This window comes from Lepisosteus platostomus, chromosome 3 (genome assembly GCF_059453375.1).
Source record: "Lepisosteus platostomus isolate fLepPlt1 chromosome 3, fLepPlt1.hap1, whole genome shotgun sequence".
In the NCBI taxonomy this organism is placed as follows: domain Eukaryota; kingdom Metazoa; phylum Chordata; class Actinopteri; order Semionotiformes; family Lepisosteidae; genus Lepisosteus; species Lepisosteus platostomus.
In genome coordinates this window covers 9,569,006-9,595,314 of record NC_142613.1, presented here as the reverse complement: position 1 = coordinate 9,595,314, position 26,309 = coordinate 9,569,006, and the positions used below count along the sequence as shown (strand labels likewise).

The 26,309-nt window shown below is 48.0% G+C and overlaps 2 protein-coding genes across 47 annotated transcripts in view; both read left to right on the top strand.

The window, feature by feature from the left end:
• Positions 1–14,620, top strand: part of camk2b2 (calcium/calmodulin-dependent protein kinase (CaM kinase) II beta 2) — a 77,044-nt gene extending 62,424 nt beyond the window's left edge. For all 44 annotated transcript variants that reach the window (XM_088624355.1, XM_088624361.1, XM_088624353.1 and 41 more), the window contains 4 exons: positions 847–922; positions 1,437–1,531; positions 1,782–2,016; positions 4,540–14,620. In XM_088624355.1, coding sequence (XP_088480481.1) covers positions 847–922; positions 1,437–1,531; positions 1,782–2,014 — 404 coding nt within the window. In that variant the 3' untranslated portion in view covers positions 2,015–2,016; positions 4,540–14,620. The remainder of the gene's footprint in view (positions 1–846; positions 923–1,436; positions 1,532–1,781; positions 2,017–4,539) is intronic.
• Positions 14,621–17,054: 2,434 nt separating this feature from the next.
• Positions 17,055–26,309, top strand: part of ogdhb (oxoglutarate dehydrogenase b) — a 49,766-nt gene continuing 40,511 nt past the window's right edge. For all 3 annotated transcript variants that reach the window (XM_088624349.1, XM_088624348.1, XM_088624350.1), the window contains exons 1-2: positions 17,055–17,215; positions 22,002–22,393. In XM_088624349.1, the coding sequence (XP_088480475.1) occupies positions 22,172–22,393 (222 nt within the window). In that variant the 5' untranslated portion in view covers positions 17,055–17,215; positions 22,002–22,171. The remainder of the gene's footprint in view (positions 17,216–22,001; positions 22,394–26,309) is intronic.

The window sequence follows — 26,309 nt, the reverse complement described above, 5'->3', positions numbered from 1 at the left end:
ACGACGAGCTGCTTTCTCATTGCGGCCAGCTGTAAGGAGCCGGCTGTGGGTCCGTGAGAGAGGCTCCTCTAGATCCCATGTGCAGGGCCTGACGGAGCTTTTGTCTTATTTGTTTAGCGTCTGATCAGTAGGTAAGAAGACTGATGGCCCATGTGGTCCTGGAGCTAAAGCACTGTGGCTTTATTAAATGGACACCCACAGCACTGCGATGATCCCACTCCCCTCACCCTCCCTGTCCGAGTGGCCTTACTATGTTCGTACTGCGCGTAGTTATGTACTGTACATGTTGCATGTATATTTATCTAAATGGAAAGCTTTGCCGCACTTTGATCTCCTCCACTTTTAGCTCAAGGGAATGCGTTTGGAGAGCACTTAGGGATATTGGGTCATTGACTGCAGCCCAGTGTGCACAGTGAGTCAAATTTAGTGGCAGATGTAAAGGGAAATGTTGTTCACGATCCCCCTGGAAGTGCGACTTGTCAATGAAATGTCCTTGCAGTATGAGAGCACAAAAGAGGCTGTGCGTGGGAGCTCGAGCGCTCTTCTTAAGAGTTTTTTTTTTTGTACATCTGGAAGGATGTCAGGAAACTCCCTGATTGGAGGCCGGGGTGTTTCCGGGGTGATCTGTGAGGCCGAAGGTGTGAACTTGTGACTGGCTTGTGGAATGCGTGCAGGGACCAGCAAACGTGACACATGTGAAGTGAGCGTGTGAAAGAGGTTTTGAATTTGTGTGTGTGTTTGTGTGAGGTCATGATGGTGCGGGTTAAGGTGAGCACTCGTCCTGCAGCTGGCTGGGTCCTGGCAGTGCCACGCTCTGTAGTAACGATGCTGCTGGTTCCTCCTCAGCACGCAAGCAAGAGATCATCAAGATCACGGAGCAGCTGATCGAGGCCGTCAACAACGGAGACTTCGAGGCCTACGCGTGAGTCGCTGGGGCGGAGGGCAGGGGGAGGCGGGGCCGAGGGGCCTGTCCTGGGGTAGCTCTGATTGGCTGAGGGCGGTGAAGACCCTGATGCTCGGCAGTGTCTCTGCGCTGCACTTAAGCACAACAGTGGTGTTGCACTGTAGTTTGAGTCATTTTACCAGCTGTAGCATCTTGTACAAAACATGCACCGGTTACTGGAGGTTTCATGCACCCTTAGCTTATTTTGAGCAATTCTGCACAGACAGCCAGCCTAGTGGAGTTAAAATGAAGCCGTGTTGAGGTAGGCCTTTTTTCTTCTCTGTTATAACCAGGAAGTCTTGAAATTGAACAAATTGAAGCACAAAGCGAGTTGAGCTTTTTTCCTCTGTCTCCCAGGATACAGTGTCATTCTTTTAATCCGCCGTATAGTTCTGTGCCTGTGATGCCACTGGTGTATTTCAGACACTCTCAGTGTGCAGTATGAGTTTCTTTCAGCGGGGAAGTTCAGTTTTGGCTTTTTTTCCCCCCACAGGAAAATATGTGACCCCGGTCTGACCTCCTTCGAACCTGAGGCCCTGGGCAACCTAGTGGAGGGGATGGACTTCCACAGATTCTACTTTGAGAACTGTAAGAGTGCCAGGAAGAGAGGGTGGGAGGAGGGAGGCGCTGGGGGAGGAAATGCAGTGGGCAGAATGCTTGAGAAGGCCTGCATGTGGGGAAAGCACAAAACAAAACGTTACAAGGGCTCAGCAGGCCTTGTGAAAGACAGTCCGATTGCAGTCATCGTGCAGCTTAAGTGTTGGCGTTGTGCCGTGTAATTACTGCTCTTCTCATGTCACAAAAACAATCCTCCCTCCTCCTCCTCGCTCTCGCTCAGTGCTGTCCAAGAACAGTAAGCCCATCCACACCACCATCCTGAACCCCCACGTCCACCTGATCGGAGAGGACGCCGCCTGCATCGCCTACATCCGCCTGACGCAGTTCGTGGACGCCCAGGGCCGGCCGCGCAGCAGCCAGTCGGAGGAGACCCGCGTGTGGCACCGCCGCGACAGCAAGTGGCAGAACGTGCACTTCCACTGCTCAGGGGCCCCTGCCGCGCCGCTACAGTGAAGGTACGGCTCGCCCACCCGCCCCAGCTCTGCCTTCTGCCGAGAGTTACTCTAGTACATTTACACTCGCCCCCCCGTCTCTGCTGGTCTCGCTTATCCAGAATTATTCTAGTACATTTACACTCGCCCCTCGTCTCTGCTGTGCTCGCTTATCTAGAATAATTCTAGTACACTTACACTCGCCCCTCGTCTCTGCTGTGCTCGCTTATCTAGAATTATTCTAGTACATTTACACTCGCCCCTCGTCTCTGCTGTGCTCGCTTATCTAGAATTATTCTAGTACATTTACACTCGCCCCTCGTCTCTGCTGTGCTCGCTTACCTAGAATTATTCTAGTACATTTACACTCGCCCCTCGTCTCTGCTGTGCTCGCTTATCTAGAATAATTCTAGTACACTTACACTCGCCCCTCGTCTCTGCTGTGCTCGCTTATCTAGAATAATTCTAGTACATTTACACTCGCTCCTCGTCTCTTCTGTGCTCGCTTATCTAGAATAATTCTAGTACACTTACACTCGCCCCTCGTTTCTGCTGTGCTCGCTTATCTAGAATAATTCTAGTACACTTACACTCGCACCTCGTCTCTTCTGTGCTCGCTTATCTAGAATAATTCTAGTACACTTACACTCGCCCCTCGTCTCTGCTGTGCTCGCTTATCTAGAATAATTCTAGTACACTTACACTCGCACCTCGTCTCTCCTGTGTTAGCTTATCTAGAATTACTCTAGTACACTTACGCTCGCCCCTCGTCTCTGCTGTGCTCGCTTACCTAGAATAATTCTAGTACACTTTCACTCGCCCCTCGTCTCTGCTGTGCTCGCTTATCTAGAATAATTCTAGTACATTTACACTCGCTCCTCGTCTCTTCTGTGCTCGCTTATCTAGAATAATTCTAGTACACTTACACTCGCCCCTCGTTTCTGCTGTGCTCGCTTATCTAGAATAATTCTCGTACACTTACACTCGCACCTCGTCTCTTCTGTGCTCGCTTATCTAGAATAATTCTAGTACACTTACACTCGCCCCTCGTCTCTGCTGTGCTCGCTTATCTAGAATAATTCTAGTACACTTACACTCGCACCTCGTCTCTCCTGTGTTAGCTTATCTAGAATTACTCTAGTACACTTACGCTCGCCCCTCGTCTCTGCTGTGCTCGCTTACCTAGAATAATTCTAGTACACTTTCACTCGCCCCTCGTCTCTGCTGTGCTCGCTTATCTAGAATAATTCTAGTACATTTACACTCGCCCCTCGTCTCTGCTGTGCTCGCTTATCTAGAATAATTCTAGTACACTTACACTCGCCCCTCGTCTCTGCTGTGCTCGCTTATCTAGAATAATTCTAGTACACTTACATTAGCCCCTCGTCTCTGCTGTGCTCGCTTATCTAGAATAATTCTAGTACATTTACACTCGCCCCTCGTCTCTGCTGTGCTCGCTTATCTAGAATAATTCTAGTACACTTACACTCGCCCCTCGTCTCTGCTGTGCTCGCTTATCTAAAATAATTCTAGTAAATTTACACTCGCCCCTCGTCTCTGCTGTGCTCGCTTATCTAGAATTACTCTAGTACACTTACGCTCGCCCCTCGTCTCTGCTGTGCTCGCTTATCTAGAATAATTCTAGTACACTTACACTAGCCCCTCGTCTCTGCTGTGCTCGCTTATCAAGAATAATTCTAGTACACTTACACTCGCCCCTCGTCTCTCCCGTGTTAGCTTATCTAGAATTACTCTAGTACACTTACACTCGCCCCTCGTCTCTGCTGTGCTCGCTTATCTAGAATAATTCTAGTACATTTACACTCGCCCCTCGTCTCTGCTGTGCTCGCTTATCTAGAATAATTCTAGTACACTTACACTAGCCCCTCGTCTCTGCTGTGCTCGCTTATCTAGAATGCAGTTCTAGTGTTCTCTGTATATTATCTTGGGGTTACAAAATTGAATAAATAATGATACTGATGTTCTTAGTTCTCCTTAATATTGTTATTCAGGTGCAATGTAAGTCAGAGAAATAGAGGATGTTACTGTAATAAGAAGTATAGCTTCTTAAACTGGCCACAGATGCACGCACAGCAAGTTGAGATGTGAGCAGTCCCAGCGTAAGGGTCCGTAGCTGCAAGAAATAAGAGTTGAGTGGGACACAGAATCATTTTCTGCCATGCTTGATTAACCACATTCTTGAAAGAAGGTCAGAAGATCTGATGTTGCAAAGCTTAAACGGTGCCTTAGAACTGTTTTCACAGTTTCTTGAATTCGCGTCGCTTGAAGATGCTCACGTTACTTTCCAGACTTGTGTTTTCTGTGTAGAAGAACACATCGGGTGTGAACTCGGGTGTGGCGGGGATTGTCTTAGGAATCTGGTGTTATGTACTTCTTCCTCACCACAGGTTCTCGCGACACCTGTGAGCTCTGCGTACGCAACTGACTGCTTCTCGAGCAGGTTTGTTGAAACCGAGGGACGCGGTGGACTGGCCAGCGCCGCCGGTCCCAGGCTGACCCGCGCCCTGTGCTGTGTCTGTGTTGCAGGGGCGGCCGCAATGCCCGAGTCTGACAGGGTGCCAGCGAGAGAGAAAGAGGGAGCGAGTCCAGGGTTCGAGCTTTGAGCCAGCGCCCTCACCCGCATGCACGTCTTTACAACCGCCCGCTGCTGTGCTGCGCCCGCTAACGCAACCTTCCAGCTGACCAGCGATCATCTACCGGCTACCCGGACAACCTCTTACCCATCCCATAATCCACTTCACCTACCCTCCGGCATGACAACCAAGGATCCTGACAACCGCCACTCAAGACCAAGGCAGCAGCAACAGTAGCAGCATCAGCAGCGAATCAAACAAGACTTATTTAACAGTCCAGTATTAATCCGCTCACATGTTTGTGTATCAACTCTTTAATCACGTCATCCCATTTCTGTCTCGACTGGCTGAGTGTTTACCGTGCCAAGAACAGGCGCTCCGAATACAGTATGTAAAGTTTTAAACAAAATGCATTATTATTATTAATATTATTATGATTATGGTTATTATAATATGGCGATTGTATATGTAATTTGTACAATTCATATTCTTGATGCCAGTGGTTTCTAGAAATATAAGAGAGGAATATTTAATTTTTTTTTTAAAGCATGAGTGTTTTTTCAGTATTCTCAGTGGCTGTTTTTATCGTGCTTGAGTAAAACACACATTGGCAGTTTTGTATATGCTTCTGTCTGTTTATAATTCTACTAGCAGCCCAGGTTCGATTCTTGTGTGGTTTGGTTCTGAAATGGAATAACAAGAGGAGAGCCCAGGTCAGAACTGGAGAGGTTTTTCTTAGTTTGAAGGCGGTGGGAGGGCGGGATTGATTTGGAGCAGTGCGATATGATTGGTTCACGTTTTCTATGCGTACTTGGGCAGAGGGGTTACGATTGGCTATCTTGCTTCTGCCAATCTGCCAGTCTGATAATTTTGTGAAAACCCTTTAGTGTGATATGGATCCTTTTGTGTGCTGGAGAGTTTGCTATATGAGGCTAATGAGCATGAGTGACAGGTTTTGTTTTTAGTTTTTTGTGACTTTTGGCTTTTAAGGGCTTGTGCTGGGGATCACCTCAGTGAATGGATCTTCAAAGTACTGCATCTTCTACAGGAACGTATCTCAGTACTATACTGATTTCTCTTGCTGCGCTATAATATACCAAATTCCTGTATTATACTAACATCATCTACTGCATATGGCTACTACACAAGTCCAAAAGTACTATATTACATTTCTTCTGGACAGTGGTAGTATGATATACTTTTCTAAGCATGCCACAGTGCAGTATTCCTATAACACTTCCTACATTCTGCTCCTCCACTGCCTTGTCTTCTGTTCTGTATTAACACAGTCTACTAGACTCCCACTTTACTGTACTAATACTTTCTACAGCAGAGCCTCTCTGTGCCTGACTCTCTCCAGCAAAGAGGCTCATACACGCCAACGCCTCATCTTGCATGCAACCCTTTCCTCCATACCCAGCTATACTAGTGCATCATGAAAATATTCCCAGTATTGTACCGTCCCATAGTTTTACAACTGCAGCTCCCAGAGAACTGCGCTGTGCTTTGCTGTACTATAAGATCCCAATTTGCATTGTCCCAGTTTTTGCTTGGAAAACTCTCTGCTGTCAAAGATAAGCCTGATGGGTCAGCTTTGCTTCTGGATTTGGAATGGATCCCCCCCAGGGGGGCTGGCTCCAGGACGCAGCTGTCCCAGCCCAGGATTGAGCTTGTACTCTGCAAGTACGAGAACGTAGCTTCTGTCGGCGATAGGTGTCGCCCGGGCAATCAGCCCACTGTGGGAAGGACCAGAACAGGGGATGTGAGGTTTCTGACAATAATCCACAGGTAGCGAAGACGAATCTGTGTTGAGCAAACAGGATGCCCGTAGCGAGAAATGCAGTGGGTGTTGTGTGGAGTTTTTAAAAAGGAATGTAGCAGAAAGTGGATGTTCCTGGAGTCTGGGGCTGCAGAGCAGACTCTCTCATCACTGAGACTGATAATTACCAGAGTTTACAGACAAGTGTTATCCACACCCCAGGGTCTGTTCTTGTATCCTAATGAGGACAGCAGGAGGTGTGTCTTGTTTCGGACTTGTTTTTGCAGGAGACTTTAGGGTTTGGAGGAGTGCATTTGCTCTCTGAGGAAGGCTGCTGTGTTTGGTGTTGGGCGGTGTCACTGAAAGAGGCACAGCGAAGAGATTTACTGCTTCTGGGAGCTGATGCTGGTAATGGAAAGTCTCTCCATCTCCAGCAGAGAGTCAAACCAAGTGCTTTTCAGCGTCTTATTGGCTATGGTCCATAGACGGTGCTTGCAGGATCCTTGTTGTTGCTTCGGTACTCTTTCTCCTTGTCAGGGTGGTGATGGTAGAGTTTGCAGGCGAGCAGAAAGAAGGGAAAGCAGGGGAGGGGCTCTCACTTTTAATCTCTTCCGAGGTTGGTTTACCGCCACTGGCGCAGACTCCTGCGCAGACGCGTTTCTCTCCCTGGCGATCTGCGCGCGGGGATACGCATCGGCGGGAAGCTCTCCAGAGGCGTTTTCCAAAATCCGTCTTTTTTTTTCACTGGTCTCTCCGGGTTTTTGTTCGCCCCGCCATTGCAGAGGGGTTGGAATGCTTATTTCCCGGGTCTTGCAATGAGGCCCATGTGTGGGAATAAGGGGTTTTCTTGCAGTTTCGGAGCCTCTGAGGCGCAGAGGGACTGCGTTGTACTGAATTCTATGTACACGCGCAGGTTTGAGTGAAGAGGTCAGAAACTGAAGCATATCTATTATTTTGTATTTATTTTATTGGGATTCATGTTCACTTTAGGAGCGAGTTTGGACATCTTGTTTTCATGTAGGTCACTGGGATTTGAACGGTGTTATTGGGGAGTTTTCAGGGGGATTGTCTGCTTTCTTTGAAAGTTTTAATTTATTTCATGTGTGTTGAAATGATCTCTGTATTTATTTGTACTTTTTATTATTTTACTTTTACCAGGTTTTCCAAATTTCAGAAAAAGGCCATGGGTGTGTTGAATGTTTCATTGCTGTTATTATAGTAAGCTGTGTGATGGGGGGGGAGGGTTTTGATGTCACATTGCCGGTGACAGGAAGGGCCAAATCCACAGAGGGGTCAGTCTTACCTGGATTTGGAATTCGCCCCCCAAAGCAGGGCTGGGGCATTGCGGTCTGTAAGTGGTCTGGTCTTAGGAGCCTTGTGCTTGGATGTGTGAAAGTATGGAGGCTGTTCACTGTAAAACAAAGCTCTAGCACAGGAAACCAGACCTCTCGTTCTGCGTGAGGGGTGGCATTGAAGAAGTATAATACTTCAAGACGTGCAGAGCCTTCCCATATTATACTGAGCAGTCTTGACGAGACAGATGCTAGGTATGTGACAACACATGGAAAAAGGGAGCACATACAAACGTGCTCGAACCCGGGAGCCTGGCCTTACGCATCATGCAGGGCCTGATGCATATGCTTAAAGTTTTACCATTGGCATGGAACCTGGATAATTCCAGCATGTTGAACTGATGGGGGAGGGCTCTTCTGTAGTATGAAATCCCAGTTAGTTTTAACCCAACCACTTTTGTGCTATGGATACTTGGCACTGCCTGGCCGTGCAGAACCTGATGCCTGGACCCGATTCTGGGCTGCATGCCCATCGTTTATCCCACTTCAGAGCAGGGACACAGTGACCAGGCTGCCAGCTCGAGGCACCGAGCCTTCTTGTGTGCTGCCCTCGAAGCACAAAGCAAACATTGTGCTCAGCAATGTGGCGCTCCAGGGAGCTGCAAGGGAAACTGTGATGATGCAGGAAGGGAGGCGCAGCAGAGGAGAGTCCAGCAGTGAAATTTGCTGTTGCACTGGTGATGCTCGCACTGTGCAGTCCCGTAGGTACTGCTGACCTCCCTAGGGCAGCAAGACCCATACAGCTGGGTCTGAACACATCTGTTGTACAGGCCAGTGGAATCAGTGTCACTGCTTGGAAATGGCAGCAAACAGTACTGCAGACAGGATGTCACTGATTCAGTTAAAGAAAGGCCAGGCAGTACAGACGCTGTGCACAGTCTGGGCTGGGGGGGGGGGGGGGATCACAAGCTGACCAAGGACATGTAGAGGGATCTTTTTAAAGGGCCTTGAAACTTGTAGGATTTAGGAGTTAATTCCGGCAAAACACAGCCTCCTTTTATTCACTGCAGTACCTTCACGTACGCTAATGTTCTGTGGAAAGTAAGATGAGGGTGAATTTTGAAATCATTTTTTGTTACCAGACCAGCTGCTGATACCTGCTCTGTCTGGAGACAGCCTGCTGGAGCGATCTGATTTTAGGGGTGAAAATTCAGTTTCCAGAGGCATTTTGTGCACATCTGGGTTCACCATGAAGGGACTTGGGGGAGTCAAACTAGAGGGAAAGTTACAGACTTTGAAGGTTAAGCAAAAACCGGTACGATCAAGCCACTTGCAATCTGTGATGCGCTAGGGGTTTTTTTTTTTGGTCCTTTTCTTTTTTTTGTTCACCCCGGTGCTTGATGTGATGATATGGATGTGTGTGCGTGCGCGCAATTTAAAAAAAAAACTGTAAATGGAAAAAAAAAATACCCCCCCCCCCAGGAGAAATAGCCGCATGTTGAAAATGGTCTTTTGTTCTTCAGTGTGTTTAGCATCAAAAATAATCATTTTTAAAAAAAATCTAAGAAAAAAATATTGCTGACCTGCAGTTACCTAGTAATATCATAGATGGGATTTCTTTGCATGACATTCTACAGGACAATAAGTTTGGTGTTTTTTGTTTTTTTACTGAATGCTGTAAAACTATGAACCTTTCTCTATTTTCTGAGCTTTGTAAGTGCATAAAACTATTTTTGTCTCAAGATGATGATGATGATGATGATAAACCTGTCATGATGATTGTATGGCATGCTTTTGTACAGGGCTCAGTGTTGTCACGGCAGCGGGAGTCTGCACTGCAGAGCTGATCGAGAGCAGCGTGTTCGTACAGCACGTGCATTTGTAGATGGATCACACCCAGGCACAGATTATCCGGCTGCGCTCTTGGAAGTATTAGCCAGTTATTTAACCGAGCTAATTCATTGATTTAAATGTTTAATTTGAAGTGTTTATCCTTGACGTTGAAATACTGCTGAATGTCAGACCCTGTAATTGATAAGGAATAAAATCTTTTTCAGATGATGCTAGTCGTGAAAAAGCACGATACAAGTGTTTGTCCCTGCTCTAACGGTTAATACCAGCCTGACTCGACAGAGCAGCTTCTATGGAATAGATCGATCTGAATTGGCCACCATAGATTTTTGTGCTTATAACCTTGTGTGAAAGCCTGCTCTATTTTTCTCCCTACATGGCCTCTACACCGCTCACCTGTAACACAAACGCTCAGAGAAGCATGAGCTCCGTTGCACATCTCCCCCACGACCCCCACCCAGCTCCATCTCCAGGATGGAGTTACAGCGTAACGCAAGGCAACGCGCTAAAGTTAGGGCATCAACAGGACCATGGCCAAAACACAGAACACCTGCAAAGCCAGGAACCATCTGCAGACGAAGGCCATTCTGCAGCTGTTCAACCATGACCTCCACTAGGTCAGGGAGGCTGGTGGGGTGAGTTGTTTCTCTGTCAAATAACAACCGCAGCCATTTTCCCTCCCCAGGAAAACTCACAGTAGCAGCAGGGAGACGGGGCTTTCTTCTCCCTAGCCAACATCACCAGGAGTGCTCCCTGGCCACCACTGCCCTTATATCCCATGGACCTGCATTCTGCGGGGATTTTTGTATGAAGTAGAATCATGGCGGGTAGGTGCATTCTTCATGGCCAACCATTAAATCTAGACCACTCCTCCCACCCCTACTCAGCAACCCACATCCCCTCCAAGATGTGTAAACCGTAAACTTTCCCTTATTGGGGAAAGGGAAAGCCATTAAGTTTACCCCCGTTTTGTCTTTTTTCCCCCCTCATTTTTAATTCACCAGCACTATAGCTTCAACCACCAGGAAGCTGTTCCAAGTAGTGACCTAGTAACCTACTCAACCCTGCCAGGCTGATCCTGTCTGGGCAGGGTTATTACTCAAGAACCCAGACTAGCACCCATGCCACCATCTACTGCGTCTGCTGGGATTCCACTCCCAGCCTCCATTCTAACCTCAGGCAAGACTACCCTCTTGCTACCCTCAACCCTTTGGAGTGAGCACACCGTACTCTGCCCTGCTGTCATTTCCTTTCATAACCCTTGGAGTAAACCCACTCCCCAGAGAGTGCAACCACGAGCCAAACTGTACTTTTTCCTCTCTTGCACCTTTCCTACCCACCCATGTCCACCATCTTGCCGTCTAAATACCCTGCAGCTGAGAGACGGGTCTTTATGGCTGCTTACTTTGCTAGTGCCTGCACGCAGTGTGGATTTTGAAGGTGGTGAGGCATCATTAGGCAGCCTCTTGTGGCAGAGCCAGTCCATTCAGGAGACGTGCTACTCCTCCTAAACAAGCACTTTAACATCCAGTCCAGGGAGCCGTCCTCCTTGATTGAGCCCTTTTCCATAACAATTCTTTCAGTCTTAGACTTGAGGTGAGGAAACAATCTCTTTTCCCCAGGAAAAGGACCAAGTACTTTCCCAAAGACTAAATATGGTACTTCCCCAGTCCTTTAGGGCTAAAGGGTAAAACTCTCAAGACCTTACGGTACTCTTCCCCATTGAGCACTTAAGACGGGACATCTTAATCCTTTGGATCTGGGGACCAGGGCAGCCTCCCCTGCTCCACCTTCCTCCAGAAGTCTTCAGACTGCACAGGACGACCTTGCTTATAGGTTTGTAGTCTTCTCCGAGACCCTTCTGCCTCCTTGTGCTGGGTCAATAGGGTTTCCCCAGGGAATATGGTGAAGGGCTAATAATGACTTTCACTTCCTACAGCCCGATTTCCTGCTGTGCATCCATGGGAAGACCTCCCGAAGCTCCTCCATCTGTCACTGCCGTGGCAGCTGTTGCACACTGCCCTTCTCAGTCTGAGCAGAACTCGCTGTCTCTTGGCATCTTTTTCCACAGACAGAGTTTTCCAGCAAAAGATTAGGAGTGTAGACAAACGTTCAGTTGTTAGAGTTCTTCTTTCTGGAGTAGTCTGTTACTCTGGCTGGTCTGTAACTGGGCTTCTGTAAAGAGAATTGTGTCCTCCACCTCTCCTCTCCGCAAGGGCCTGCTTGAGTTGGGAACACCTCTACGGACTACTTCACTGCAGTGCAAGAGACTCTGGACTAGAGATCTAGGAGGATGGCCATTACCTACTGGGCCTCCTCTACTACCGCCTGGAGGCTCATGGTATAGCTGGGTCTGCAGCTCGCTGTTTACTTGTGTCAGGTGGTTCTGAAGTGGGCATTCACTCATCAGTGTCTCAGATGACCACACTGACTCTTCTTCTGCTCTTCATTAGGCTGTAGGACCTCATTCTTCTCCCTCAGGTCACAGGTCAATGCAATGGACTTTTGCTGCAGTTTTCCCAGTTCAGCATCTTGCTGGCTCCTCTGCTTGGGGTTCTGGAGAGTTTCTCGAAGCCCGACAGTCTTCCACGGAAAAGCCTGACGGCTATGACTGAAAGTTTGGCCATGCGTTTGTCCTTTTCTGGAACCAAAGGGTCCCAGTCACATGTTCCTGGCAGCTGGAACAACTGCAGGTCTGTGGAACTGTGAGCCCCCCTCCAAGGTCACATGATCTCCTCTTCAGGAGAGTTTCTGGACCAGGCTTCAGCTCTCTTCTCCCAAGTCAAGCTCATCTCACTTGAGCACACCAGACTGCAGCCTGCATTCCTCCGCGTCTCCTGGTGACCAGTCTTATGTTCTTTCTTCTTCGTCTCCGAGGTGCCGGCCTCTTCCGAAGAAGGAGCTGTAGAGTGTTCTGGCCTTGCCGCAGGCTCTTACCGGAGCAGAAAGACATGCCTCCTGTGGTCTGCGGGGCTGGGACCTGTTCATGCTTCTCACAGCTGCCGGTCCAGGGAGGGGGCGAGGGGGGTGGGCTCTACACCAGTCACACCATCCCTGGCGGGCCCAGCTGATGGTCTTAGCTACCGCCAGCTCCTCTCAAGCACTGCCAGAGGAGCCTGACCCATTTCACTCTGTTAAAGAGTCTTCTTTTCCCAACTCTTGTCAAGCTACTAAAGCATCTTCCATTGTTTTAATTGCATTCTCAGGGAAGGAGAATAATTTCCTCCCCCTTTGTTTGGGGAACAAAATCGAGATGAGAGACGACTTGCATCGGTTTTCGTCTTTTTTGGGGGGGATTGCAATACTTGTATTGACCGCTAGGGCTGGTTCTTCTTAACCTGGTAGCGTGGTTTCGGACGATCAACACCCGTGAACCACCTGTGATAGGGCGCCTGAAACCCTATTTTCAGTCGACAGGAGAGCCGTTCCGCCCCCTCAAACCTACGGATATGTTTATTCTTTTTGTTTTCAGTCAAATACTGTACACTGGTCTCGCCTTTTCGGAAGCCTTTTAAAGAGAAGACTGCTCTGCTTCAGCTGCAGCAGGTTCCGCTCCTGTAGCCTCGTGCGAATGCAAAGTCTGAGCTTGTTGATGCCCCGCGTGGGGCCTTCCACGCCGTACACCTGTAGCGCGAGGAGACACACACACACACCATTCGGGGAAACCGCTGCTCCACTAAATCAAATCAAAATTCTTCAGTCAATCGTCTATTTTTAAAAGGGTCAAAATACAGTTTACGATCACGAAGCCATGACCACTCGCAAGACTGTTGTTACTTGGTTTGAAATTCAGCGCAGTCCATCACTTTTCAACACCTCGGTTATGGGTTACAGTTATTTCGCTCTTGAATTCTCTTGTTTTTTTCAGTCTGAAACTCCAGACAAACCTGTACGTGAGCTGCCGGGTGTCCGAAGAAAACAGTATACGTTTACTTTTAATCCTGCTGAATTTCCTTTGTAAACAAGACCTGCAGGCTACGTACACGTACGCTAGATGGCGCAATCAAACGCTGTCAAATACATTTTCGATTAAAAAGTGAAGAATAATGGCTGATAGAACAGTAATTATTTTCGTTTGTTGTTAAGAGCTTGCGTGTGATTGAAAATGCCATGTTTATTTTAACATGATATGTGGAAGGCACAGTTATTACAGTGCAGTTGCACCTTGGTAAAAACAAAAGTTTAAAACAGTTTATTCCTTATCTCCATCGGGGTCCAAATTTTCGATTCTGTTTTCTCTTCAGGGTAGATCTAATGTGTTTTATAATCTTTTATCTCGATTGACCTTCCCTGGTTTAGAGGACAAACAGCATTGTGGTTTGAAAACTAAATTATTCCAAGGACACTAAAACTAAAGACAAGGGTGTGGCACGTTTGTAATAAATGGTGCAGATTTAATCTTAATCCCGGGCCCTTTATCGCAGCAGGAGGCGCCCACGATGCGACACTAGGACACTCCAGACACTCCACGCAGCTTGTGCGGTAGTGGCCGGAAGGCGCTCAGGTGTCGCTTTGAAGGCCAGTGCAGCCCTGGTCCTCGCCCATTGCCCCTAGCAGCGCCGCCGGAAGACGACAGGACCTTAACATCCGTGTAGCATGATTCGCTCTTCCCGTCACAGTCCCACTGCAGGGTCCCGCAGCGAGGGTGGGGGGGAGCTGGCGGGGGAACCACACCGCCCTTCCGAAACAAGAAAGGGAGGGGCAGCAACTGGTGGGGAGGGGCTTACCCGGACTCGCTCGGGGTTCTCGTCGCTCCTCCAGCCCAGGGTCAAGCCGCCTGCCCCGCGGAGAGGTGGTCCTGCGTCCGCTCAGCTCTTCGGCTCTGTACGACGCTGCTCTCTCTCTCTCCTCCTGCTGCCTGACAACACCGAGCTGACGACTCTTTGTAGTATTCCTTCTGCCTTTCTTCCCCCCCTTGTCCTTCTTTTCAAAGTATAGTTTCTCCGCAGTTTAAAACCTTCTTTTCTTTTCTTTTTTGTTTCTGTCAGTTCTGGTTTCTATGAAGATATTAAACTACTCTATTTCTCGGATGATTATACTGATGATTACTGTTCTCCGATGTGCTCTATGTGTTCTCTGACTTAAGGAAATGTGTTAAAATGTTATCAATAAAAGCAACAACTTCAATATAAGCCCTCCCTTCTCTCTCTCTCTCTTTCTCCTTGCTGTTGTCGTTTCCTCTGTCTGAAAAACATTGAAAATGCCAGAAGGACTGTAGCTGATCCAGTGGATCCTGGCTTAAACTAATTAAAATGTCTTTTTATCGTTGGCTAGCATGGCTGCCTTGTAGCACCTGGAGTACTGTCTGTGAGGAGTTTGTATGTTTTTCCCAGGTCCACATGGGTTTCCTCTGGGTGCTCCAGTTTCCTCCCACAGTTCAAAGACATACTGGGTGAGTTGGCATCTGGGAAAATTGGCCTGGTGCGAGTCTGTGTGCCCGGTGATGGAGTGCCGTCCCGTCTTGTCCAGGGTGTCCTTGTGCCTGTTTCTTGTTGGGATAGGCACTCCCCCACAACCCTTAATTAAATAAAGAATTTAAAAAGGGATGGGTGGATGGAATAACCAGATTCTTTAGCTGCCACTGAGCAAAACCTGATAAAACGGGGAAGTTATAGTGTTCCGGGCAAGGTGATGACACCCTGTGGTGACCGGTGTCTCCTGCAGTCTGTCCGGCGGACGAAGAGTTCCCTTTCCTCATTGCCAGCTGCTGTCTCGCTGATTTCTGGCAGAGAGGAGGAATGCACTTGCACCAGCTGACAGGGCAGAAACCTCTCGTGACGTGGAAATGACGGCTCTCGTATCAACGCACCTGCGGACGTGATCCCCCTCTGACCCCTACACCTGGCCAAAGATGTGCCCCCCTGTCCTTACTGCCGAGTGTGCCCCCCCCCAGCACCCCTTCGGCGCCCCGCTGTGCTGATGCTGCGAGGCTGGTGTGAGCAGAGTCCAGCTCCTCCTTGCACAACAAAGGACAAAGTCTCTCCTCCTGAACCCCCCCACCACCACCAGCACTCACTATCACAGGCGAAGTGATAACAGCGAGATCACACACCCCCCCGGAGGCACATGTACACAACACCCGCACGCAGCCTCTCACATCGACAGATGGACTGTGCTCCCACACCCAAAGACAGCTATACAGACACAGGTGAGACAGACACACAGCATGTTTCTGCACCAGGCAGCAGGCCTGCACGGACGCAGATGGACTGTGCTCCCACACCAGCTATACAGATGCAGGTGAGACACACACAGCATGTTTCTGCACCAGGCAGCAGGCCTGCACGGACGCAGATGGACTGTGCTCCCACACCAGCTATACAGATGCAAGTGAGACAGACATACAGCATGTTTCTGTACCAGGCAGCAGGCCTGCACAGAGACTTCAGAATCACACTGGCACAGTGCTTTCTGAGACTGGTGCAGCTTGCACTGGGGGAAGGGCCTCTCTGACTCACCCCTCAACTTAAGCATCCTTTACAAACAGAGGGTGACTAAGAAAGCCAAAAGCATCAGGGAGTGTGTGTCTCACCCCCTCCATTGTGAATTCACACTTCTCCCATCTGGGAAATGCCTCTGTGCCCCCCAGGTATAAAACCAACAGACTCAGGAAATCTTTCGTCCCCACTGCAATCACTCTTGAACAATGCAAAGTCACTACCTTGTCTCTTGTTTCTTTTCTCCTGTAACACTTCTGTATTCTCTTCCCTTTTGATGATGTGCATTTGTCATTGTGTTGTGTTTGTGTCGTGAAACTAATTTCCCCTAGGGGACAATAAAGTTTGAATTGAAAAAGATAAAGCTTGAATTGACAGCGTTTCACGCAGTGGTGTTTGGGGTGGGGGTGGACAGAGTTTTCACTTCTCACACAGCTGTAAAACTGACCACCACTCTTTGGCCTCAGAAAGGGCAGCAGCGGCCTCTCTGCTGAGGTGGGAGAGGAGCACAGCTGGTCAGGAGCAGGCACGCCTCATGCGGACTGTAACCAGGGTGAGAAACCACCCTTGGCCTTCTCCCACCAAGCCCTTCATTTCATCAGCAGGGATGACTGTCCAAAGGCTGCTCTAGAGTTTCCCATTCACATCCCATCCTGTCACCTAGCAGCGGCAGATTTCTGGTCTCTAGGGGCCAAGACCACAGCAACACACAGGTGAACTCATCTTAAAGAGGTTAGGGAGGCTCCCCACTCACACAAAGCACGGTGTGACAAAGCCTTTAGCAACGCACATTCCCAGTGCTCGGGGCCTGGATTTAACACCGAGCGTAACCCAACTAGTAAACACCGGACCTCGTGAAATCAGGACGCTTCCTCCCCTGTCAGGACTTTAAGTAGCAAACTTCTTCCTAAAGAGTTTATTTTGTCTACGTGTAATTCACAATGTAAAAAGCTGAGGAATAAAACGGTTGCTTTTTTTATATTTATTTAGCAAAAAATATTTTTTCCTAACGGGCACTACAATACGCGCAACAAGCGGCGAGCTCGTCCTTACAGCTAAGGTTACGTCTCCCAGCGTGAGGGTGCGGCACGCCAAAATTCCTGTTCGTGACGTCAGAGCGCGGTGACGCAGAAGGCCTGGACTCGGAGTAGTCTTGCTCCGCGCGCTGTCATTTCCAGTCTGGAGAATCGGAGGGCAGTGCGGCTGTGAGGTGCCGAGCCGCTTGTTAACTAATATTCGCCGAAATACTTACAGACTTTCACCCGCTAACCGACTAAAGGAGAACAAAACGTAAGTCCTCTGCATTATTTCTAGATAGGTTGCATTTAGAAAAAGAACGGCGCGACTAAAAACCGGGGGAATGAAGCACATCTCTGTGACGGCATAGAGAAGTAACTTAGGATCTTTTAGTAATAGGTAGCGATGGGAGCAGACCTTCTGTAGTACCTGTCTGAACTCCCGGGCAGGCCTTGGGAATGCCAGGCTGTAGTTTCTTTCCCCTGCAGGAAAGGTGGCTGAAATATTCTAGCAAAATTGTTTCTGTAACCCGGTACGCAAGGAAAGGACACAGTGATGGACAGTAGCGACGACCCAATCGCACCGCCGCGGTGTAGGCGGGCTGCTGCTAACGCAGCCAATCAGCGAAGCTTTTAGCAAGGATGGAGGCGGGACTGAGCCGGGCGGGACTGGGCTTGGTTGAGTTTAAGGAGAGAAAGTGCAGTATAGCGAGGACGCAAGGTCAGGACATAAGCGTAGTCCGCTAGTGGGACAAACAAGACGCGGGGGGGAAAATAGGCTCTCTGGGAACTTCACTGGAGGTTCAGCGCAGAACTGTGACCGGGTCCCCGTGCTGCAGAAAGCTGCCTTGTTGTTAAAGAAGGGCTGTTTTGCTGCACTCACTGCGGCTACGGGTTGCCATGAAAAGAGACCCGCGCATACACACACAACGCGTGTGTGTGTGCGCACATTGTGTGCGTTCCTGGAAGCATGAGGCGAGATAACACTTTTTTTTTTTACAGCCCCGCACAGTACTCTAGTCTTTCTTTTTAATGCTGACTTCAGCAATCAATACATAATGAGGAATGCATAAATTACTCCAACGCTTAGAAATAAACGAGCAAAAGGGCAAAGTTCTATGTGCTGGGACCTACCCCAACCACCATCGCCTCTTCTTGGGTCTGTGCTGAACACGGCTCTTTTGAGTTGTCTGTTATTCAGCCAGAAACGCTGTTCAGCTCAAACAGAACAGAAGATACATGGCTGTAGAAGCAGCAAGGGCTTGAAAAGCAGATAACATGTAAAAAATGAAGTATCTCTTGCATTTCACAATTAAAAGTGCAGTTCGCATATAGGTGATCTTTTATATAAGATCTTTTCTTGGCCATTTACATGTGGAGCTTGCACTTCTTTTGTATCTCTTTTCACAGTACACCATCTTCACAGTAACATAGTGAAATTAGAAACGGATAGAAATACATCTCAGGGCTTAAAGGTGCTGATGGACTTGGAGATCAGTCCACACAGTCCTGGGGCTACCCAGCAGGATGCGAAGCCTGTGACTTGTTCAGAGCCCTGCTTGAGTGATGCAGGGACTTGCACAAGAATGTCGACAGGAGCCCATTCTTCTTCTGTAATTGGAGAAGGAAAAAAAATCATAACGTACCTCTGTGAAAGCATTCCAATAACCTTAGGAAGGAGGCATGTCATCCTTTCACAAAAGGGCCGCTAGCGTCTTGTTTGCAGTCGCAATCTGTTTGCTGCGTTGTTGCTTGGTGTCCACTCTCTCTGGGTCCTGGATCATTCCTTCTGCTTGTGTTCTCACCTTGTGCGGTGCATAGGCGCGGGCCTTATTTTTTTCATTTCATGCTGTTCGGCTTGGTGCACACGGCACAATCTTCACTGTGAAGTTTTAGATGTAACGTAGAGGAACGAGTGAGTTTCACAGACACGGGTGTCTGTGATGAGCCGCATCAGTGCTGTGCTGCTCGTGAGTGGTGAGTGCCGATGATTCATAGTAGCTTCAGCGTGATGTACAGCACTGAGTGAATGAGGTCTGTATGTGTGCACTGGACGAGGAGCTTAGTCACCTCACGTTTATCTCAATACAAACGGAATGGAGGGCAGCATGGTAGTTAACTGGGTCCTGGCTTCGATTCCAGCCTGGGTCTGTTTCTGTGAGAAGCTTGGAATGTGGGAGGAAATCGCAGCACTTGGTAAAAACACTTGCTGACTAGGTACGGTGATGGACCTGTGTCCCATCCACAGTATCCCAACCACTGGGAGAGAGGCTCCAGGATGCATATCAGCAATCCGCAGTTTTCCGATAACGGATCAATGGAGTTAGACTTCATGGCAGTTGCTGTAGCAAGACGAGGGAGAGCCACAGTAATTGCTGATGTGGTACATTGTGCAGGAAAGCACATGACTGCATACGGAGCACAGGAGCAGTCCTGAAGATTGGGGAGCCATCAGCTTGAGTGCTCATTCTGTTGTTACTGTTGTGTCCTCAAACATGCCACTGTGTGCCCTGTAGTCTGGTTTGCCTGACACTTCCCTGATCTGAACCTGAGTGGATCTTCATTTTCCTGCCCAGAAACACCAGCCAGCATCAGCTTCCTCTTGTCCCATGGCGAGCTCTGCCCGAGACTCCATCTTTAACCTTCTTCCTCCATTGAAATTTGAGTCCTATGATGACAGTCTGTGGGACTTTCTTCTCTTTCATGTTTCAAGCAGTTGCCCTTTGCCCCCCCCCCCCCCAGACAAGGCTGAACAAACGAATGTTTTAATTGTCTTTTTGGTTTGTTTAAGAGGAAGGGTCCTGAGAAGAATTCAGGTTACATTGGAAAAATTCTTGGATTATGAATTAGCTGCACATGGAACACTTAATCCTGTTTTTACCCCTTTGGATGGAACAGGTGATGCTCATCTGATTAGATTTCTTACTGGACAAACCAAAGTCAGACTTTTCCGATTTGACTTGCAGACATGGAGTTTGGACCTTCAGTGAATTCTCCTCCCACATATCCTTCTTTTTTTTTTTTACTGCCCATGTATATTTCTGGATCCCAATATGTGCAGTTTTTAAAACTGAAACTTTGAATCTCTTTTCTGGCTCTGTGAGAATCCTGACTGGGGCAGGCTGCCAGACAGCTCACGTGTTCCTGAGCCACAGTTAATGAATATTTGGAGTTGCAGGTCTTGACTGTGGTAGGCAGAGCCCGCACAGGACCCACATTACTGACTGTACATGTCTGCTCCGATGATCTGTCTTCCTGCTCAGTAGAGAAAAAATCTACTGTGTGGATTTCAACTTTGCAAGCTGAAGGCACACTTCCTCTTGCCAAATAGGCCTTAGCCATTGGCAGCTGAAGCTGAGTTCTCGGTGTGACCACAGGCTGACCTGGGGACACGCCTGAGATAAGCTCGAAAGCTTGCATGAACCTGCATTGTCAAACAAGTGATAAAAGTCAGGCTTTGCATGTTGCAGGTTCCAGGAGCGATGCGACAGAGCGTTAGGTGTTATTAAGAGGAGAGCCGTAGCCCTGGAGCTCAGCTCACGCCCTGGCCCGCCCTGTGAGGGTGTTGGGTAAGAAGCAGAGGGTCCCCACGTGACCTCATGCTGCCCCTCGGGGCGTGAACTGAACAGATCAGGTTTGGTTCTCAGGTTCTTCTAGACCTCGGGCCTCAGCCTGCGTCCCCAGGACAAGGGGGGGTTACTTGACAAGGAGCCCCTGAGAGCTCAAGTGATAGAGGAGTCTCTGACACAAGGGCCTTGACAGAGGCCCATTCAGGTGACTGGTGACTGCAGGGCGTTTCCTTCCCTAGACTGCAGACGGAAACAGCTTTGCCAAATAAGGAAACCCACTGTCACCGTTTTCTCCGCTGGATACCTAAATGAAATAATCAGGGTTGAGGTTTAGGGAAGGAATTTGACATGGGAGGGTACAGCAAAGTTGTTTTACTCGCAGTGTATTTCACCTTTTCCTTTTATGTTACATTTTTCACCTCTTACAAATATACAGATTCCACAGTGGATTACAGTGTGTGTGCCATCGTGTTTTTTATATATCCAACACCTCTACTTCTCTCTACAGCTGTTGTCTCAGTTACAGCGAAAACTCCTCTGACAGCAGAGTCATTCTTCAGTTCTTCTGTGATTTGGCAGGCCTTTGTCAGGTTGTTAAGGTTACTCTCGACTCTCTCAAAATGTCTCTGGGGGTCAGTGTAAAGAAAAACACCTTCCGTCTCCATACTGCATGTCTGTGCATTGTGGTGGCCTGGGGGTTTTAGGTAGGTAGGGTACACGTCCTGCACAGAAGCAACTGAGGCCTGTAGGCTAAATTGAAGTAGACACTAGGGCTGTCTCTCTGCAGTGTTTGGCGATCAGACCTGGCTATAGTTGTGGTTCTGGGAATGTTTGGCCTGCTTTCTGTAAATAGAAATTCCTTGAACATTAAAGATGATCTGTCTTCTGCGGGACTCGGGTCTTGTAGTACAACACATGTTGTTGCTTTAAGTAGCACTTTTCTGTGTGCACTAGAGCATTTCGATGCTGTGCTGTGTTATTAATGACACAGTTAAAAGTTCAGATATTATATAATGCTGCTTTGGGTCACATTAGGGTGGCTCGAGGACTACACTGTGGTCCAGTTCTGCTTTTCAGACCAGTGAAGTCGTATTTATATTTAGCTTTGGGGCTTTCGGCTTCTAATGTTTGTCAATGAGATTAACGTAACAAAAATGTTAACATCCGGCATAGAACGGGCAAGGTTTATTCCACAAAAGCTAGACTGGGGAATGGTGTCCTCCTCATCACGTGCTGAGTGACTGTCACCATTGTTTTTCCTAAACTGCGTCCAGAAAACATTCCGACACTTAGAATACTGGTTATTCTGCTTTCCTTTCTTTAGGGAAATGTGCATTTTTCCATTGTGACTCACTGTTGTGTAAAGCAGCTTTCAAAAATCTGTTGTTTTTTTTTTTCATGCCCATTCGACAACAGCCACAGTGACCTGAGAATTCGCGATCGCTGTAACGCTGTCGTCTTTCCTCCCGTTGTTTCCCGGTGCCTCTGCAGAGACAGGGCGTGGGGATCCGCGAGGACGACGCCGGGGACGCGCAGAGGAGAGTTCCAGGGAACAGCAATCCCAGCGAGAGAGAGAGAGAAAGAGGGCGACAGCGAGACGGGAAAAAGAGAGATTTTCAGTAGCGGGTGGCCGGCGGAGCCGTGCGTTTTAAGGGACTGCAATGCACCGGTTAAGGACTTGTGCTGCCAAGCTGAGGCCTCTCACGGCCTCTCAGACTGCTCAGAACTTCTCACACAAAAGGCCGGCGGCCCCGAGGACGTTTCAGCCAATCAGGTGCTACACTGCGCCTGTGGCCGCCGAGCCCTTCCTCAGCGGGACTAGCTCAAACTATGTGGAGGAGATGTACTATGCATGGCTGGAGAACCCCAAGAGCGTACATAAGGTAAGGCGCCGAGGATGATCGGGCTAACGAGCCCCGGGGGAGGGGGAGGACAGGCGCCCTGCGTTCGGAGGGCTCTGTCTCTTTGTGTCTGTAAATTTAACGGAGGAGGAGATCTGTCGGGAGAAGAGGAAGGAGGCGCCGCAAGGCGAGAGAAGGAAAGGAGTCTTCCCCAGAGGACCTGCTGCGTGGGTTCGCTGTTCGACATCCAGCGCACTTCTGGGATTTCCACTTTGCAGTTGCCAGAGTGCAGTTGACTATTTAAAGGTGCTGCAGCAGGTTTTGAAAGCTGGATGAGTGATGGTGGGGGGGGTAGTGTTGTGTGGTCTAAAACAGATGCGATCTTCAGCAGCCCCTGGGAGCCCATGAGTGGGCTGCTTTTGATGTTAACTAATCTTCTAATTATGCAGTCGACTTGGAAAAAATAAATCTATTGTTTTAGGAGCTGCGAAAAGCTAAGACGTAGAGACCTATAAAATGCTGGTGGGATGCAGACCTCCCTGAATGCTAAAGTCTGCTGCCTCTGCGTGTTGAGAGAATGAGCTGTGTTGAACTGTACACTTCTCCTTTGCTTTTGCTGTGGTTTGCCTTTACGAGGTTTATTTCCCAGTAAACTGACCTTGACTTACAGTGCTTTTTTAAATGTGGCACGTCCTTTCCTGCCTTTACCCAAGACGTGCTTAACTAGAGAAGAATTAGTCAGTGTCTACACATGCAGCGAGCACAGAACTCTGGTTTGCGTTAAGACTTGGTTGTGAAGCCCTGTGTCAGGTATATTGAAGAACTATCCCTACAGTGTTCTCTTATCTTTCCTTTTACCGTGTGTGTGTGCGCACGTACTTTTCAAACAAAACTTTATTTGTACTGTAGATTTTGGAAACGCATAGCAACCATCATTCCCGGTCAGATACAATCACATTTCAACAGGGACTTTTTTTAAAGTTGCACTGCCACCTGTTAGGGAAGGTCAGATAATGGCAATCTGTGCAGTGTATAAATGGACATGGGAGCACTATTGAACAACGTCAACATAAAGGCTATCCGTTGTGCTATTTTTAAGGCTTTAGTCTGCGCTGCGTACTTACACTTTTTTGAGAAATTGTAGAATCTTTTAATGGAGTAGAAAAAATAGTTGGTGACCTAATCTGGCCTTTCCCCAGCAGTCTCAGTTTGCGATTATACTTGGGGAGCAACTTGAAACTCTGCTGCACACTTCATCGTTCATGTGCTCAGTGTCAATAAGGACACCCCGTTTAATCAAGCAAAAGTATTTCATCCTAATAAAGGTATGATTCATCATTCAATTTTAATAGCAGAGCTGCACATCGCTGTAAACGCTGGCCCAGATCCACCCTGCAGGAGTGGTGATTTGACAAGCTACTGACCCCTAAAGATCTTTGAGCCAAAGGTTGAGAATCGGCATGCGAAACTCGAAACGGCCTGAGATTTATGATAAATGAGAGCTTTTGTGTCCCGTTTAAATCAACACTGACTCCAAAAAGAATGTAAATAAGACGCTGATTTAATTCATAATAATAATTGCTTACACTTATATAGCGCTTTTCTGGACACTCCACTCAAAGCGCTTCACAGGTAATGGGGACTCCCCTCCACCACCACCAATGTGCAGCCCCACCTGGATGATGCAACAGCAGCCATAGTGCACCAGTACTCTCACCACACATCAGCTATCAGTGGGGAGGAGAGCAGAGTAATGAAGCCAATTCATAGATGGGGATTATAAGGAGACCATGATTGGTAAGGGCCAATAAAAAATTTGGCTAGGACGCTGGGGTCACACCCCTACTCTTTTCGAGAAGCACCCTGGGATTTTTAATGACCACAGAGTCAGGATCTCAGTTTTACATCTCATCCGAAGGACGGCGCCTGTTTAGAGTATAGTGTCCTCATCACTATACTGGGGCATTAGGACCCACATGGACCGCAGGGTGAGCGCCCCCTGCTGGCCCCACTAATGCCTCTTCCAGCAGCAACCATAGTTTTTCCCAGGAGGTCTCCCATCCAGGTACTGACCAGGCTCAAACCTGCTTAGTTTTAATGGGTTGCCAGTTGTGAGTTGCAGAGAGATATGACTGCTATGAATTGCTTAAATTGCAACCTGGACAGTTAAGAGGTATTTCAGTATGGGAGATGAGAAACCCCACTGATGTTCAAGCTCAGTCGGAGCATCAATCATGGAGTAAATCTTGTCTGTGCTTTATGTGGGAGGAGGTGGTAAATTATTATTATGATGATGATGTTTGGTTTCAAGGAGAGCACAAAAAAGTTCTGCTGTTCACAGCATTTTGAGGTGTATGAATTAAATACAAATCCATGGAGGTATTATAGGTTTGACATCCAGCTGCAGCCAGTGCCCCCCAAATGTCAGAATCACTTAACCCATGTAAAGGTCAAAGTTCGTTTTCTATAAACTGTTGCAGTTGCAGGTTAAATGGAAAAGTTCTCTCTTCTGACTGTGACGAACCGATGGATACCAAACCCTTTTTTTTGTTCACCAATCAGTGTATTTTGTAAGCAGCATGTGGACAGTTCATCACTGCAGATACCTGCTTCAATCTGTAAAACTGCAAATGCACGACATCTAGCTAGGGCAGAAGAAAATCAGATTCTGGCTTGTAAGGTGGGCGAAGACCAGAGGAGCCAGCAAAAACCACCACAAACACACCAAGCATAGAAGACTTGTTGGTTGTTAAAACACTATTATGGAGAGCAACAGTGCAGAGTAAGCTCGTTATCCTGTTTTCTCAGAAACCTCACCTTCTATGTTATAGGGAGGGATACAAGTCGTGGACGACCGGATAGCCCTTTTCTTTTCCTGGAGCTTTCTCCCGCAGTCCTCCAGAGTCCTGCCACATTAGAAACACAAGGCCTTGACGTGTGGAACGTACACGCGTGCTACAGCACGGAGCACCACCCAAAGCCGCCACACGTGTGCCCAGCCAGCTGGAGCTGGTGCAGCTCGGCAGAGGCCTGATGCAGCCACTCGCCATGAGGGGTCGAGTGTTTGATTGTCGGAAGAGACTGGATGTTTTCCAGTCTGTGTGGTGGTGCCCATTTCATGAACAGTACAGCTCATGCTTTTTCTTTGAGGGGGACGGACTCCCTAAGGAGACATGGTTCTAAAGTGTTTGGTTTCCCCATGTTCCTTTTCCTTTGCAGGAGGAGTTAAAAGTCCCAATGTCTCAGACCGGCTATTAAGTCTCGGTAACAAATTAAATTGAATGTCGCAGAATTTTACAAATTCTTAACGAAAAATAAAATCGGGAACTTTGTGAAAGTACTGGATGGTCTGCATTTCATTGTAAACCCCCAGTCATGCCACATGCGACATCATGTGGCCCTTTCTGCTCCCTAGTCACTGTACTGACTCGTGTAATGCAACGTACAAGCAAGTAAGAACAGGATGTGCAGCAGAAATGTTCCAACGTGATCTGCATGCATAGGGCCGCTTCACCTCACCAGATGTTTTGTTGCCTTGTTCTGAATCGCAGAATATAGCACTGCGCATACCTGGAAATTTGGTCTATTTTGTGATGTAAATTGGGGTTTTGCATTTTACACTTTAAAGTGTAAATTTTACTTTTAACGTGGTTTGAAATGTAATCAGTGCCGAAATATAAAAATAACATTGCAGTTCCCCTTTAAATGCATGTCTGTTAAAGGCATGTCAGCAGTTGCTGGACAACTGCTGACTTCATGAGAAATTCTAAGGTTCTGTAATCAAAACCTCGTTTCTCTCGCAAAACGATTAATCTGATCTCATCGGCTTTGTCCTCGAGGACTTGGCATTTTAAAGAATTTCAGGCGGCATTTTCCCTTTACGTTCCCTCTCGGTTTTCAGGAAAAAAGATTTTTGGAAAATCCTCTGAAATCTGAAAACTGCTCTAGACTTTTTAAG